Consider the following 14888-nt stretch of genomic DNA (forward strand, 5'->3'; position numbering starts at 1 on the left):
GCCTATTACATTCACATGACGTGTTTTTCACGAATTATTATTTAAGGAAAGAGTGTAGGAATAAGCGTTTTCCGATGCTGATCGTTTAAGACCAACCAATAGCTATTCTGCTGCTCGTATTTTCTTTTCTTTTTTCAAATTGGCCAAGCTGTTTTTCCATGCCGAATGAGGTACATGGGAAAAACACTTCTGCACACATTTACATTTTACGCCGTAAGAAAGTCCCCCTGGCACACTTCATCTGCGTAAGAACATATGCACGCACAATATGCTCACATGCGTAAAATAATTCTGGGCGACGAGCATTCCCACATGTAGAAATTGCCTTGTAACATCAACACAAAATTGGGTATGTAAAAATGTAGTAGTTGCACACTGCTTCATGTAAGGCCAACATTGTTTTAAGACCAACATTGTTTTGGTTTAACCTTTCCAAAGGTGTCTCTCTCGTTAAAAAAAAAGGCACGAGCTGTGCAGGAAACGTTGTGCTTGAACGGAGAACGCAGCGGAGTGCATTCCGTCAAATGAACAAATTAACCTGGGGAAGAAATGCCGCCTTGCACCGTTAGCTATGGTGCAAAAGGGGCATGCAAAAGGAAGAAAAAAAAGCAATGCCCTTTCTACATACACACTTTTGCAAGTAGGAATACACCTGAATATATATTCTAAGGAACATGTCCGCGTAACTACACGAAGGCAAAGGCACAAATAATTTTTCCTGTCCTGCATGCAACGAGCTAAAATGGCAAAGGGGTTGAACGTAGTGTTCCAAAACCGTTCATTCTATTTCGCCTTTTTTTATCTGATTTGACTGCGTTGCACCGAAAGGACAGCTATGCATCTTCACATAAACGCAGGTGCAGCCGTAGCTAAACGTATAAATATGCATCCTTTACGTGTGGTTATTTAACGTATGCATTCGTTTGGTTGCACTTGCTGCCTCACAAAGTTGGATATGTTCTGTTTCCTTTGCTTCTTTTTTTTTCGCGCCCTCCGCACCCTCAACCGCACAGTTGGCCGCAAATCGCTGAAATGACTCCTCAATATTGCTGCTTCAACGGATGGGGCGCGGAAAAGTACCAGCAAAAGAATTCAGAATTTTCTGTTCAACCACGTTTACTTTTTTTTTTTCTTACAAAAAAAAAAAAAAAAGAAAGAAAAAATACCACTTGTTCATAATTTTTTTTACCATTTTGTTGCTTCTCTGTACTTTTTTTTTTTTTTTTTTTTGTACTTTCCCCCCTCTGCGCGTTCGATCGAAGAGGTTAATTCGTTAATTCAACTTTTTCCCACCACCCCACCGCACCCCCAGGGTCACTGCAAAGAAACATACGCCCGCCGCTATTAGTTCGTACCATACCTATGCTTGCATGTATGCTCGAGGTACGTTCCGCCTTTTGCGCGTTTATTTACCCCATGGGGCCCCCTCGGAACGTAGCCATAATTATTGCGCAAAAGAAAACTACAAAAGAGCGATGAGATGGCTAGCTGGTTATAAAAACAAACGATATCCCCAAAGCTGTTTGTACGAAGTGAACAGGTGCCTGCACAGGGAGCCTCGGCCAATGTAACTTTCTGTTTTAACGCTTCGTACGCTTAAACACACGTTTTCCTTAATTTATAAACATGATTTGTCTTCGCCCCTAATGGCATTTTGCTCTTCATCAAGTTATGCATCAACGGAGCAGCGCTAAACACCTTTGAGAGGAAAGCACACAAGGAAAAAAATACAAAAAAAAAAAAAAAAAAAAAAAAAAAAATCACCATAAGAGGAATAATAAGAAGAGTAGGAAAAATTAGAAGAGCAAAAACAGGAAAATAGAAGCGACACACAAACGTTGACAGTGCGGCCAGCACGAATCGAAACGCAACGAACATAAACACAAAGCAACGACGCAAGGTGCACACCCACAAACTGTAAAAAAATATGAGCGAACAATGCATTCTGATACCGGGAGAATTTGGTGTGTACGTGCAGGTCTTCATCGGGTGTGTATCCATGGGCATATTAATAACCAAGTATCTTTTCGAGAAGCCAAGAAGAACTTTCATTGAATTTTTGAAGGACGTAATTGTTATAATATGTGGATCAGTAACACTACATTTAGCAAACATATTTGCGTGCATATTCATTTTCCGATACCATATACTGTCCTATCTGTATAAAATTGAGATGGATGAATGCTCCATTTATTTTATTCAAATAATAATTGATGCAACATTGGGTCTATATATGGAATATAAATTATTTGCATTATTTAAGTTACTAAAAATTAAAAAGGAGTACCTGCAAAACAACTCTATATCGTCTATATACAAGCCGACTGATGCTCTCTCTCACTATTCCTCCTTTGTCACCTTTTCCAACAGTAATGATTTAGAGAAAGGGAAAGATGAAAAAGGTGCGGCCACTATTAAAAGAACAAAAAAAGGCCACCCTGATGGTTGTTCCAAGGAATCAAATGTGAAAAAAGCATCTCCACAAAAGGACAAGGCTGATGCTTTTAGCTCAAATGAAACCACTGGTGCGTGTTCCCAAAATGATCCTCCACAAAATGGTTCAAACAATGTGGAAAGGACCAAAGATAGTAACCCGGGCAAGACGGATAATGCCCTACATAATGTGTCCCCCAACGGAGGCGCCACAACCGGGGAAGTAACTATCCAGGGGCCGAGCAAGACGAATGAAACGAATGAAACAAATGAAATGCGCCAAATGAATGAAAACAAACTTGCAAATGCACACCCGGAGAAAGCCAACAAGCGTGAACAGCAAGGAGGAAATATCGAAGCGGAAGATGTAAGCAACACACGGGAAGAACAACCCCCCTACGAAGAGTGCAGCCAATACAACAAGTATAAAAAATACTACAACAACAACTGCGAAGACTACAAAAATGAATTAAAATTACTGACGAAAGAACCCCCTAATGAAGAAGTATGCATTCAGCTAAACGAAAATGATGATGACGATAAAGAAAAGGAAGCTACATACGAAAATAAAAATTTAGAGATTTACAAAAAAATTGAAGAAAATTACATGGACATCGATTTGGTTCAAAATATTATCATCTGGGTATCTGTAGTCCTAACGGCTAAGCTTATATCTTTGATTGTTTTTCTCTTCTTGTCTCCGATCTTTAACCTGTTAGTCATGGGAACCATAGCCCATATCAGCAACATGAGGTACAAGCTCCTCGTTGTGATGATCATAGTACCCTTCTTCTTCAACTTCATCATGTACTTCTACACGGATAGTATAGTCAAGACGAAGCACACGTGCAGTAGTGCAAGCAGCGATAAAATTTAGCCTCATCACATGGTTAGCGTCTTCATTTGTGTAACCCTCTTAGTGCACACCCCGTGTTGTTCTAACCTACAACACGCCTCCGTCAACGTAAATTCCTCCCCACATACTAGTCCGTCGCCCGGGTTCTGTGATACAATATTCAGGCACATCCACATGCCTCTCATCCTTACCCGCCATTCAAACATAGTGCTTTTTTTTTTTTTTTTTTTTTTTTTTTTTGTTTTAACGTAAGCTTTTGTTTTTGTCGCCCTAACGTTCCTTTTGAATGTACACCAAAACGCATGTTTTAAAATTCTTAATATAAATATTAACTTCAATTTTAATTTTAATTTTATCTTTTTTTTTTTTTTTGTTCTTCCTAATCGTGTTAAACGCGAATTCGTTTTAAAAAATTAATGAATACGTCTTGGCAGTCTATCAGAAGAGCGGCACACACATGTGGATGAATGCAAAGTTGTCCACTTACGTGAACGTGCATACCTCTACGTGGGCGCGCTAGCACATTTGCTATTCTCGCAGAATGTGCTGCGTGTAGAAGGAAATGTCCAAAAAAATAACGATTAATTTGATAACAAAAAAAAAAGACAAAGCAAAGGTCGGGAAAGTGGAGACAATACAGTGGAGGCGGCGAAACCACCCAACGGCTGAACCGACCAACCACGTAGCCATCTTAATATGACCGCGCTGCACTGCAAAAATGACAAAAAAAAAAAAAAAAAAAAAAAAAAAAATCAAGCGCTGCTAGGTTGAGTCAAGCCGAGCCAACTCAGGAGTCCAAAAACTCACTAACATTCTGAATGTCCTCAGACGCCGTTTCCTCCGTGGCATCATCGTACGAGCTGTTCACATAAATATTATGCGTAATTATATTTTCGATAATATTTTGATAATTCTGCTTGTTCCTCTCCTTCTCCTCTTTAATTTTAAAATAGTTGTGCAGAGCCTTGAAGCAGAAGTACGTGATAAAGACGATAATGCTCAAAATGAAGAGGAACAAAATCCAGTTTACATACTTCTCCTTCTTCGTTAGCCGGTATACCCCCCCTTGTAGCACTTCACGAACGATTTCGACTTTGTAGGGGTTCCCCCCAAATTCATCAAACACAATGACGACGTTGATTCCTTCGATCAGCCAGTCGGTTGGTATGCGCATGTACCGTGTTAGTGGGATGCTAATTAAATTTTCATTCGTAGCAAATTTGTTTTTTTTTTCCTTTTTCATTTTTTTTCTTTTTTTTAATTTTTTCTCTTCATTTATTTCACTTTCGTAGCTTTCCTTATCGTCCGTTATCCAGAAGCTTCCCAACATGTGGTTGTTAATGTAGACAAACCCGCGACTCAGCCCGTCAATTTCTTTCAGCTTCTCATCGTAAGCAGATAGCCTTAGCGAATATTTGGATCTTATGTAGTCCACATTTTTTACAAAATACAGCAAAGTGTACCACGTTAGAGGCGAATTGATGCTGTTCTCATTCACCTTGCTGAATTTGTTCAAATATTTAAAAATCCCCATTTTGCAATAATATTTAATTTTGTTAAAAAAAAAAGAGAAAAATCGAGAGGAACACATATTTATGAACGAATTAGTTATACTTTTCATTTCCGTTTTTTTACTGTCCAACAGCGTTTCGAAGTCCATATTTTCGTGTTCCACCTTTTCACTTCCGCTTTTTGATGTTTCCCCGTCCGTTGGCTTTTTTTCTCTCCCTTTATTTAGCAAATACGATTTTACGTACGTGTAGTCAAGCATGTTGTACATTTTCTTGTACACTTCTACGTTTTTCTCATTTTTCATTATCTCCCCATGCAGACCAACACAGTTGTACAAATCGTATTCGTTCCTCGTGACGATGAATATGAACGTATCGGTACTTTCTCCCGAGTAGTAATTGTGCATACTTCGTTCGTTTTCACCGTACGTGGTGGTCGAACCATTTTCGTTGCTATGCACTCCAAGCGTTCTGTGCTCCAAGTCGTCGAAGATACTGCCTCTCTTATTGCATGTACTGGTTGTAGCTTCCTCTTCGTCTGATTCTTCCTGCACATCGCTTTGCACACATGTCTTGTTCCCCTTTTGGTGGTCATCCTTTGGTGAATTATCGCCTGACCCGTTCATATTTTTTTTTTTTTTTTTTTTTTTTTCCCCTGATTGTGTGTGTGTGTTCAGGGTTAGGTAGCCATTTTGTTCATCCACATTGGAGCTTTCACTCATATTATTATTTTTTTTTTTTATTTCATTTTGGCTAGCTCCATCTTGATGGAAAAAATAATCCTTCTTTAAATCATTCACATTTATGTGGTTGAGGAAGTCCGTTCTGATGTTCTCTTTTGGGAAGCCTAGACCCAGATTTGCGCAAATTATGTAGACCTTCTTCACGTTCAATAGTTCGATGTACTTGTACTCGTTAAACCCGCCGTAAAGGAACTTACCGTCCGCGTATACATACACGTAAAAGCTGTAATTACTGAGGAACAACTTCACATAGTTGACTTCATCTCTCATCGCAATTATGTACCACTGGAATTTTGTAAAATCGAGGGTCATATAGAAGTGGTTAAGTACATTAATTTCGCGCACATGGTGTACATAATTGTTTGGAAAAAAGTTCGAAAAAATGTTCATATGTTTTGCAACACTTTTCGGAAGCAAACCTCCCCTTGTGCCGTTTTTTATACCCTCCTTTTTGTCCTGCTTCACACACATCAAGGGGCCCGACGTCGCTGCGTCGAGGGAGTACAGATACTTATCAATTGGGGGGTACACCTCCTTTCTGTTAATATACGAAACTTCGTAACTGTAATTGAAGGAAGAATCATAAATAATTTTCTTCTTAAATTCATTATACACAATGCAGCTAAAGCTGTTGATGTTGTAATTCAGAGGCCCAACCTTTACATAAGTGCTTCCCTTAATGTTGTGGTTGCAAATAATCTTAATAGCACCATAGTCGTACATTTCAATGTTGGTGGAGATTTTCACTGGCCGTATGTAGTGCTCACTTTTTAGTAAGTGATGCCCATATTTGTAGAGAATTTTGAATATCTTCTTAATGTGTGAGTACAGAGGTTCCTTCTGGTTAAAGTACAGGTCCAACGGCTGCCCCGTCTCTTTGCTGTAATGCTCCAAGAACGTGTGCGTGTTGTTTATGTTATTGCCACTGTAGAAGGGGAATATGTTCAAAAACACTCCCCCCTTCGCCAGGAACACTAATATATTGTATGTCAGATCTTTGAAATTTCTTATGTGGCCAATGTAGTTGTTGCTGCTGTATTTGCTTTGGGCCCTTTTCACGCCCACGTGGATTTCCCCTGGGGGGGGGTCCTCCGGGGGGTCTTCAGAAGGGTCCGTCGATTGGTCTGCCAATTCGTCTGCGGACGGTCCCGTTTCGTTTACCGCGTTGCTCCCCATGGGGGGTTTCCCCTCATCGAGCTTAAAGGTCCGACTCTCCCGCGCTACGAGTTCGCTCACCGGGGAAATCATCGACGGGGAAGAATCATGCACGATGGGTTCCTGAAAATGTCGCGTTAAAATGCTTGGCGAGTTCACATTATGTATGCTGTACTTGGCACCAGTCCAGACCTGTGACCAGATGCAAGGCTTGTTTAACTTTATGCACTCATTGTCAAACCAGTTGTTATGAAAGAAATGATTGTAGCAATTGTTCCCCGCGTAGGAATTAATAAACTCGTCTTTAATAAAAGGATAGTTCGTCGTCAGGGTGTTAATTTTTCCAAAGTGCAATTGTACTAACTTGTAAATCTCGTTAATGTACATCAGCCCCAATTCGTACTCCTTTAAAATTCTCATATACTGATTAAACCTAGCATATAGAACATACCCTATCGTAAGTATGTAGCTCCTTCTAACCCGTTTGAAAAAATTCATTACACATTGTAGGAAGGATTCCCCCTCCGATTTGGTACCCTTAAAATAGGTCTCCACATTGCATATATTTCGAAAATAATTTCTGCGCTTCAAATCTATGATTACATACATGTAATAATTATCGAACGTTTTGTCAATATTCAGGTAGATGATTGGTCCATTATTTATGTTGGCATATTTTTTCAAGCGAGGCAGAATATAGTTAAACCATTTTATAGCCCTCTTAAAATAATACAAGCTGTAAATGCTATTGTATGTGTTATCTCCCCTAATGTAGGAGGCCTTCTTCCTATGAATCTCATTTTCTATGTGTTCCCAATTTACATTTTCCGGGTCTTCATTTGTGAAAAAACTCTTCTCTTTTCCAAACACATTAAAGGATAAGTAGTCTCCAATTTTGCGTGTAAATTTCCTTCCCTTTCTTTCCTTCTCTATATACACATCCCTTATGTAGTCATTAAACTTTTTGCTGAACAAAACATAAGTAGGAATATTCGAATTGTAAATATTATCGATGTACGGCCCTATGTCTAAAATGACGAACAGTCCATTGGACGCACAGAAGTTTAGCAAGTAGAAAAGCTTCGACTTGCTTGTATCATAAAGATCTTCCAAATATTCATTTTCAGGCCAAAATAAAAAGGTATATACTGTATTAAAATTTAACTCCTTTATTTTTTTCAGCACTATATACATGTCCCTCACACTCATATAAATGTATGGTATGTATGCACCCAAGATGAATGTCTTCAATTCGTTAATGTAGATTAGCCTATTCACATGGGATACTTCAAACCCTGGTTTATTTTCGTTCTGTTCATTTTTCCCCTGATTTTTTTCATCACATGTGTGCTTTACAAACTTATATGTTATGATGTTCCTTTCTCTTTCCTGCTGTTTCGTTCCAAATAGGTCCCTCAATTTGGATAACACCACACTTCCCAGCCCCTCATTCTTCGGTGTAGTAGAACAAGAACAGACAAAGTCTGTTTCTATATTTGAGCCAAAGAGGTACAAGGAACATATTAAAAGGAGGGGGTTCATTTTAACGGGATGTAGCTCTTCCTTTCGGCACCCATTGTGCTGTTCTGCGCATGGCGGGGGGGGGGGGGGGGGTGGAATATTACCCGGATAGAAGTAACTCGAGATGTTCCCCCCTTATGGCAACCAACTTTTACAATGTGTGAAGAATCTTCTCTCTGCCTCGTTCCACCGCATACTACGTGCCGCGTCCTTTCGCTTTATTTATTTACCTCCTTTTAGTAATATCCTGATGTGTAGCCTTTCCCCTTTTTCTCAGCATACTGAATTTCTCACACTGTGGTGTAATTCCCTCTTCGCGTAAATTGCACCACCCCCGGGTCTAGGGCATTTGGGCCTATACGCTTGGATCTCATAAACCGCACAAGCGTGCTCCCTATTCAAACACATACCAACCCATTTGCATACCTACCAGTATGGGTAACCCTGCAAAGGCGCAAACAAGATTCTTCTCTTTCCCCTTTCCTTTTTTTATCACTCCACGTTAAGTGCCTATCAAGTGGCAATCTGGTACATGGTATTCTTAAAATAATTGCAAATTGGGGAACGTAAAAAAGAAAGGAAAAAAATCAAAAAGCTTGATTACGCCTTTTTGTAAAGATTCTTTCTGCACATCCTTGGCGCGCTTTAAAATGGTTCCCTTTTTTCTCTCGAACAAGAAAATTGCAAAAAAAAAAAAAAAAAAAAAAAATGACCTAAACGGATTGCACGCACAAAATATGCTACACTGTAACCATACCGGGAGAATTTTTTTTTTTCACCTTTATCAGCATCTGAACGTGTAGATATGAGGAGCTAACGATTAGGTCATGCATCTGGTGCGTTCCTTTACCAACTATCGTAAGGGTTGCCAAAAAGAAGTTAAGTTTTACAAAGTACTATGCATGCTATCCAGTAGGGACCTTTCCCAGTAACATTTTAGCTAAACGAAGAAAATATTTTAACGACGTAGTTGCGTGCACAAAATAGGAACATTTCTTCAGGTAAGCCACTCCCAACGGGGGTTCCTGCACCTCTTCAGGCATACATATGATACTGCATGGATGATTTACGCGAGTGTGGTAGTCTCCCCCTTCATATGTGCACATGGGATGTTACAACTCAGCCGGCTGCCTCAACGCGTGTTCGCATTTTGATATGTATTTTCTACATGCGGTGTGGTCCGGTTGCTACGTTCCGCTTTTGTCGGAAGGCACGGTGAAGGGGTTCACCTAGCAGACCTACCTCCACCGAGTTCACAGAACGAATCCACTCCAAAAGAATGCCCCGAAATTGCTCCTCCCAATCGACCTCATAAAAAAAAATCCCCCAAACGTAGGAGACGCATCCAAAATGAAGAACACCGTGCTTCGAATAAAAGCCGAGTTGGAGAACGTTAAGAAGCTATACTGTGACGATGACTTCCTCTGGGTCTTTAACAGTACGAATAGGAAGGCATGGCATGCCACCCAACCTGTACACACGATGACATGCGGTGCGAATTTATATTCATGCCCAACATTGCCCATCATATTGTGCTCCTCGTCTTACCCACACCATTTTCCCCCCCGCATTTCCCAGTTAAAGACAGCACGTCTTCCCTCACCAGGGAAAACATCGAATTTAGGAACACAGATGTTCTCGAAATTCCCAACAGCAGGGGGTAGGGACGCACAAATGGGAGTAGTTTCCCCTTTGTCTGCAGACCCACATGTGGACACACATGAGAACCCCCACGTGGTCAAACCTCCTAACAAGGAAACAACTACCTACTTATGTCTGGACAACCCATTATTTGCATTGTGCGGAGGCACTCCACCCACCGCCCATTCCTCCCCTATTATGTAACCTTCCCCCTTTTCGCCCCTGCAGAACAGCCAATTTTCTGCTAAAATGGACTGAGTACCCGAAATACTCGACCATAAATTTCGTGAAGGTACGCACATGGGTCTCCATCCTCACATCGACATGCATGCATGCATGCGTGTTCCCTCATTATGAGGACCAATTTTACAAACATATTTTTGGTGGCGTATTATATTTACCCCTTCTTCTGACCCCCCTTATTGTAGACCAAAAACGGTTGCTGCTACGACAGCGGAGCGGACAACGACTGGAGAGACTTTGCCACCTTCGAGTGCCGAGGGTATGCCATGGGAGATACATTCAGAAAATTTGAATGGACAGACAAAGCGCTCTGAACCAGCAGATTGATTGCGGAATGGGAGCATATATCCAGTGAATGTCTTCCCCGTTTCTGTTTATCTTTCCACCCCATCGCTATACTACGTCCACCCCCCCCTGCAGAATCGAACTGGTCGACTTCCTCCCGCACGGAAACTTTATCGTGGAAGACATCAAGGGAAAAATTTACTACGACGTGAATTTGTCCGACGGAAATTGGTGTGACTACAACCAGGTGAGTGTCTGCCTGTGATCGGTGCTTCATGTATGGCTGTGTTTTTTCCCACCAATTCGGACTTTTTTTTTTTCTTTTTCACTCCACGCAGGACCACGAAATGTGCGTGGGCATTTACAACCTGGAGCATGAGATATCTTAAAAGGGGGGGAAAAAAAAAGTGCAAAATAAGCGAATGCTACGATTCAATCGTACTGAAATAAAATTATGGCTTAAAATGTTTGCATATCATCAAGGCATAGTTGCCATGCCACGCACGGAAATATATCCCGTATAGGGTAAAGTTTCAAAAATTAAAAAAAAAAATAAATAAAATAGGAAAATAAAAATTATTAATCTGGTTTATGTGATTAATGTGGTTAAAGTGGTGAAAACAGAAGCAGAAGCAAACGCAAACGTGATGATGAATGAAACAGCAGCAACACGTAGAGACGGGAAACAGAAAGACCCGATATGAATGATCAAATAACATACACAATTAGGAACGAATACATTCCCCTCTACGCGCAACAAGAAAAAAAAGAAATGAAAAGGCATACGTATGCGGTGAAAAGGATATAGGGAATAACACAATAAAAAAAGAAACGGAATGAAAGGATGCAGCAGATGAGAGTGATTCAATGAGAAGGATAAGGTAGGATCAAATGTGAGCATATATGCGAAAGGGTAATTCGGATGAAGGAGATAAAGGGGGCGGCTGAATTGCCTGCTAAGCTAAGCGCTCCCATGGGTTCAAAAGCAAATGTACGCGCACTTATGCAAAGAGTGCATAACTGTGCAGTTTTATATGCCTTCCCTTCTTACTCTTATTTTTATTAAAAAAAAAAAGAAAACGCTTCACATCATTGGCAGTTAATTCCATCCAAGTAGAGGATCTTCCTTCATTTTAAGGTCCATTCAGTTCTTCTCCTTTATTTCCCCTATGAGTTGTCCATATATTGAGCAAACTTCTTGACACCCTTGGCGGAAAAAATTTCATTGAAGTTCTTCAAAATTGCGCTCTGAAACTCTGCATTGAGGGAGTTCGATGCGAAGTTCAGGGTCGTCTTGTTCATCTCGTAAAGCGTATTGTGAAGGTTCCTGTAAAACTCCTCTTGGGGATTTTGTTTCCTCTGGACATCTAGAAAGGACGTCACTGAATTAATGCTCCCTGGGGCGTTCATGGAAAACTTGTATACATTGCCTTGGTTGAAGCAGGAGTGATTCCAGTACTCATAATACACGAATGCACAAGCGCATATGAAAGCAGAGAAGAGGAAGTAAAAAAGGGACCTAGCGCGTTTATATATTGACATGGATGAATACACAAAACATATCATTGCGATGACATAAAAAAGGGAAAGGGACGTGTTGCTATCTTTGGGCCTCATGTCTTCCCTGTAATTGTATATATTTTCCTCGTTCTGTGCGAAATGGTCCACCATTTGGTTTTCTTCCACTGCATTGTTAACCACGTTAAACGAGCGCAAAATGGCGTCCGCATCGTTATATGGGACTGTGTGTCCGTTCTGGAACATGCATTCCACACTTGCTCCGTCTTGTGGGTAGAAATTTTTCAGATCAATTGGGGTGAAGAGATGATCATTTCCTCCTTCCCCATTATTCGCGCCATCAATCCTGCACTTGCTCATCTGCATTCCATTTTCGCAATTTAACATTTTCATCCTTTTGGTGAAGGGGTTATCCATAAGTAAACCGTCCCCCCCTTTAAATTTTCCTATCCTTTGCTCATGGATACGTTTCAAGTATTTTTCTGTTGACAAGGGGTTCATGATTCCACCCTCAGCAGAGTTCATTTTATTTTTCGTTACGAAGACATAGTGTAACTTCCACGGGCGGGACGACACTCCTTCGTTTATTCCGTGCACATACTTTGTATACTCACCATCCAGGTGTTCACCACTCTTGTATACAAACGCACGATCAACAGTGGGTTCTGTACCCATGTGAAGCACATCCCCGTTTAAGTTCTTCTGCACGATGGTATCACCGTCGTTTGTTACTCCTCCCATGGGGGACACCACCACTCCTTCTTCCTCCTCCTCCGTTAAGAGAATATCCTCGTCCATTTTATGGACTTCCCTCAAAACTCGCCTCCTAATTTTGACATCACCAGGTGTACCGAGCGTTATATTTTTCGCTGCTTCATTTTCAACCTCCTCCAAACCTCCTTCTCCATTTGAGGATATCGGCTTCTTGGACTTCTTCTTATTGATGTCATCCTTTGAGGATTTACTACCCTTGGAAATTTTCTTCTTCGTTGGTCGTTCTTCCTCGATCACTTCTTCGTTGTTGTCGTCCTTATCCCCGTCATCATCCACATCCACAGTGGGTTCTTCCTCCTGTGCGTAAGGTTCCTCGTCCACATTCAACGTACTCGAAACGGTTGTCGTGGATTCATCTCCCGCTTCGGTTGATGTATCTGCTTCTGCCAGTTTGGAACATTCTCCTCCTTCATGGTTACCTTGACTTCCACATGGATCACAACCTTCCGTTCTTTTTACGTCCACTTCTTCCCCTTTTTTTTTACTTTTTTCTTTACCTTCCGACTTGGCGCTCTTCTTACTTCCTTTACTACCCTTTTCTCCTTCCTCCTCTTCGCTTCCACTTTTCTTTTTTTTTTTTTTCTTCTTCTTCTTCACACTTTTATCTTTCTTGTCTGCTTTCTCCTCAGAGTTTTCCCCTAAATCAGATGTGTTCAGGTTCGTGCTTACACCAGAGAGGGTTCTACCTTTGATGCAAGGAACTTTCATATGCTCCTTCTTTGTTGGAGGGAAATAACTATTGGTAGTGTCTCCATCAGAAGAACCGCTCTTCGTAGAACCTATGGACGGGTCATCCATTTTGATCATATCCCCATCGTCACAATTATTAACATATTTTTCGAATGCACCACGAGCTTGTTGTTCGGCCATAAACTGTACAGCCAAATTCGAATCTTTTTCTACATCCAGTCCAACTTCTTTCCAAAAATTTTCCAACCTTTCCCGTAATCCTTCTTCGAACATATCTATCCGTTCTTCGGTTAAATTATACCATTCGTCAATCCAGCATAGTGCCTTACGATGATATTTCAGCAAGTTCTTCTTAATCGCATTAACGATCCAATTTTCTAATTTAGAACACAAAACTCCAAAGTAGGGGATATCTATAGTGAACAGCTTATAGCACGTTACGACGACTTTGCTATTTTCTATCCAATTTTCTCCTAGCTTTCCTCTTTTTGCCTTTTCACTGTAGAAAACCGTTGGGTCTTCCTCAGGATTGTAATCTTCACAGGACACCTTATCGTTCACTATATCGATTAGGATAACTTTCCTCTGTGCCAATAATTCATCCGAAATGTTAAACGCATTCTCCTCTGTGTTGTAACCCATATGATGCGTTGAATCTACCTTCACGCTTGCTTTCGGGAAACCCTTAGCTTCGTATTCGACCTTTAAATTAGGGGAACTGTTCCAAGACTTCTCATCTACAAGGCAATATTTTGGGTCCACAAAATTTTGTAACCATTTTGGAATTTTACTTACAAGATTCATTCTCTTGAATGTGTAATCTACTGCCTTTCCATTTTCATCGTCCAGTGTACCCTTTTTAAATAGTACTAATTTCCTTACATCTGTTCTGTTATTCTTTCCCACTCCTGTGATGGTATTGTTTGTATCTTGCTGTGTCACTCTTGCCAGTAGATATCTTTGGCAGATATTGAACTCCTCCATGGTCAGAGGCATGGTCAGTCTGAACTCGATTAACTTCATCTTGGGGGTCACAATTGGGTAATTTGGTTCACGTGATTTTTTTTATTGTTTTTTTTTTTTTCCCTTTTTCGTGCTCACCCTTGTCGCTGGGCTTGGATTGGAATATATACGAAGGACAAATATATGTACGTATATATGGGACCCACTGACTCTGTCTTAGGAGCTATACAATAGACCACTGCGCTAGGCACAGGTTTGTGTTGGTTCATTCAAAGATAACCACACGTGCTTGCCGTGCCGGGAGGATGACACTTATCCAACTGAGGCTTGCACGTGAGACGATCTATCATCTATATGATTAGGCACAAACGTAAACGATTGGGGAAGCCTAGAATATGTACTCGTCGATATACTTCTAATCTGGCTATGCAAAAGTACGAAACGTTCTATCCCGTGGCCTTATTTTAGTCTATATGGTTATTTGGCCTGCCATGTGGCAAAAATCTATGTCTCCATGGCAAAATAGTATGATGAAAGAATATTCGAAATGGATTA

General features: G+C 40.7%; 4 protein-coding genes across 4 annotated transcripts; 2 read left to right on the forward strand and 2 right to left on the reverse strand.

Moving 5' to 3' along the window:
- Nucleotides 1–1927: 1927 nt before the first annotated feature.
- PCOAH_00040740 (Uncharacterized protein) lies at nt 1928–3310 on the forward strand (the record flags this gene model as incomplete). Its single annotated transcript, XM_020060862.1, has 1 exon — nt 1928–3310. One exon carries the CDS (start codon nt 1928–1930, stop codon nt 3308–3310), a length of 1383 nt encoding a protein of 460 aa, XP_019916105.1.
- A 766-nt stretch (nt 3311–4076) lies between these two features.
- PCOAH_00040750 (Uncharacterized protein) lies at nt 4077–8240 on the reverse strand (the record flags this gene model as incomplete). Its single annotated transcript, XM_020060863.1, has 1 exon — nt 4077–8240. One exon carries the CDS (start codon nt 8238–8240, stop codon nt 4077–4079), a length of 4164 nt encoding a protein of 1387 aa, XP_019916856.1.
- Nucleotides 8241–9569: 1329 nt separating this feature from the next.
- Nucleotides 9570–10777, forward strand: PCOAH_00040760 (Uncharacterized protein; the record flags this gene model as incomplete). The annotated part of the gene is made up of 6 exons (XM_020060864.1): nt 9570–9657; nt 9798–9879; nt 10089–10152; nt 10289–10362; nt 10524–10635; nt 10727–10777. 6 exons carry the CDS (start codon nt 9570–9572, stop codon nt 10775–10777), a joined length of 471 nt encoding a protein of 156 aa, XP_019916753.1.
- Nucleotides 10778–11555: 778 nt separating this feature from the next.
- PCOAH_00040770 (Phosphatidylinositol transfer domain containing protein) lies at nt 11556–14393 on the reverse strand (the record flags this gene model as incomplete). The annotated part of the gene is made up of 1 exon (XM_020060865.1): nt 11556–14393. The coding sequence occupies one exon, from the start codon at nt 14391–14393 to the stop codon at nt 11556–11558; it is 2838 nt and encodes a 945-aa protein (XP_019916390.1).
- Between the last annotated feature and the right edge of the window lie 495 nt (nt 14394–14888).

The sequence above is a fragment of the Plasmodium coatneyi genome, chromosome 12, assembly GCF_001680005.1.
Source record: "Plasmodium coatneyi strain Hackeri chromosome 12, complete sequence".
Classification (NCBI taxonomy): domain Eukaryota; phylum Apicomplexa; class Aconoidasida; order Haemosporida; family Plasmodiidae; genus Plasmodium; species Plasmodium coatneyi.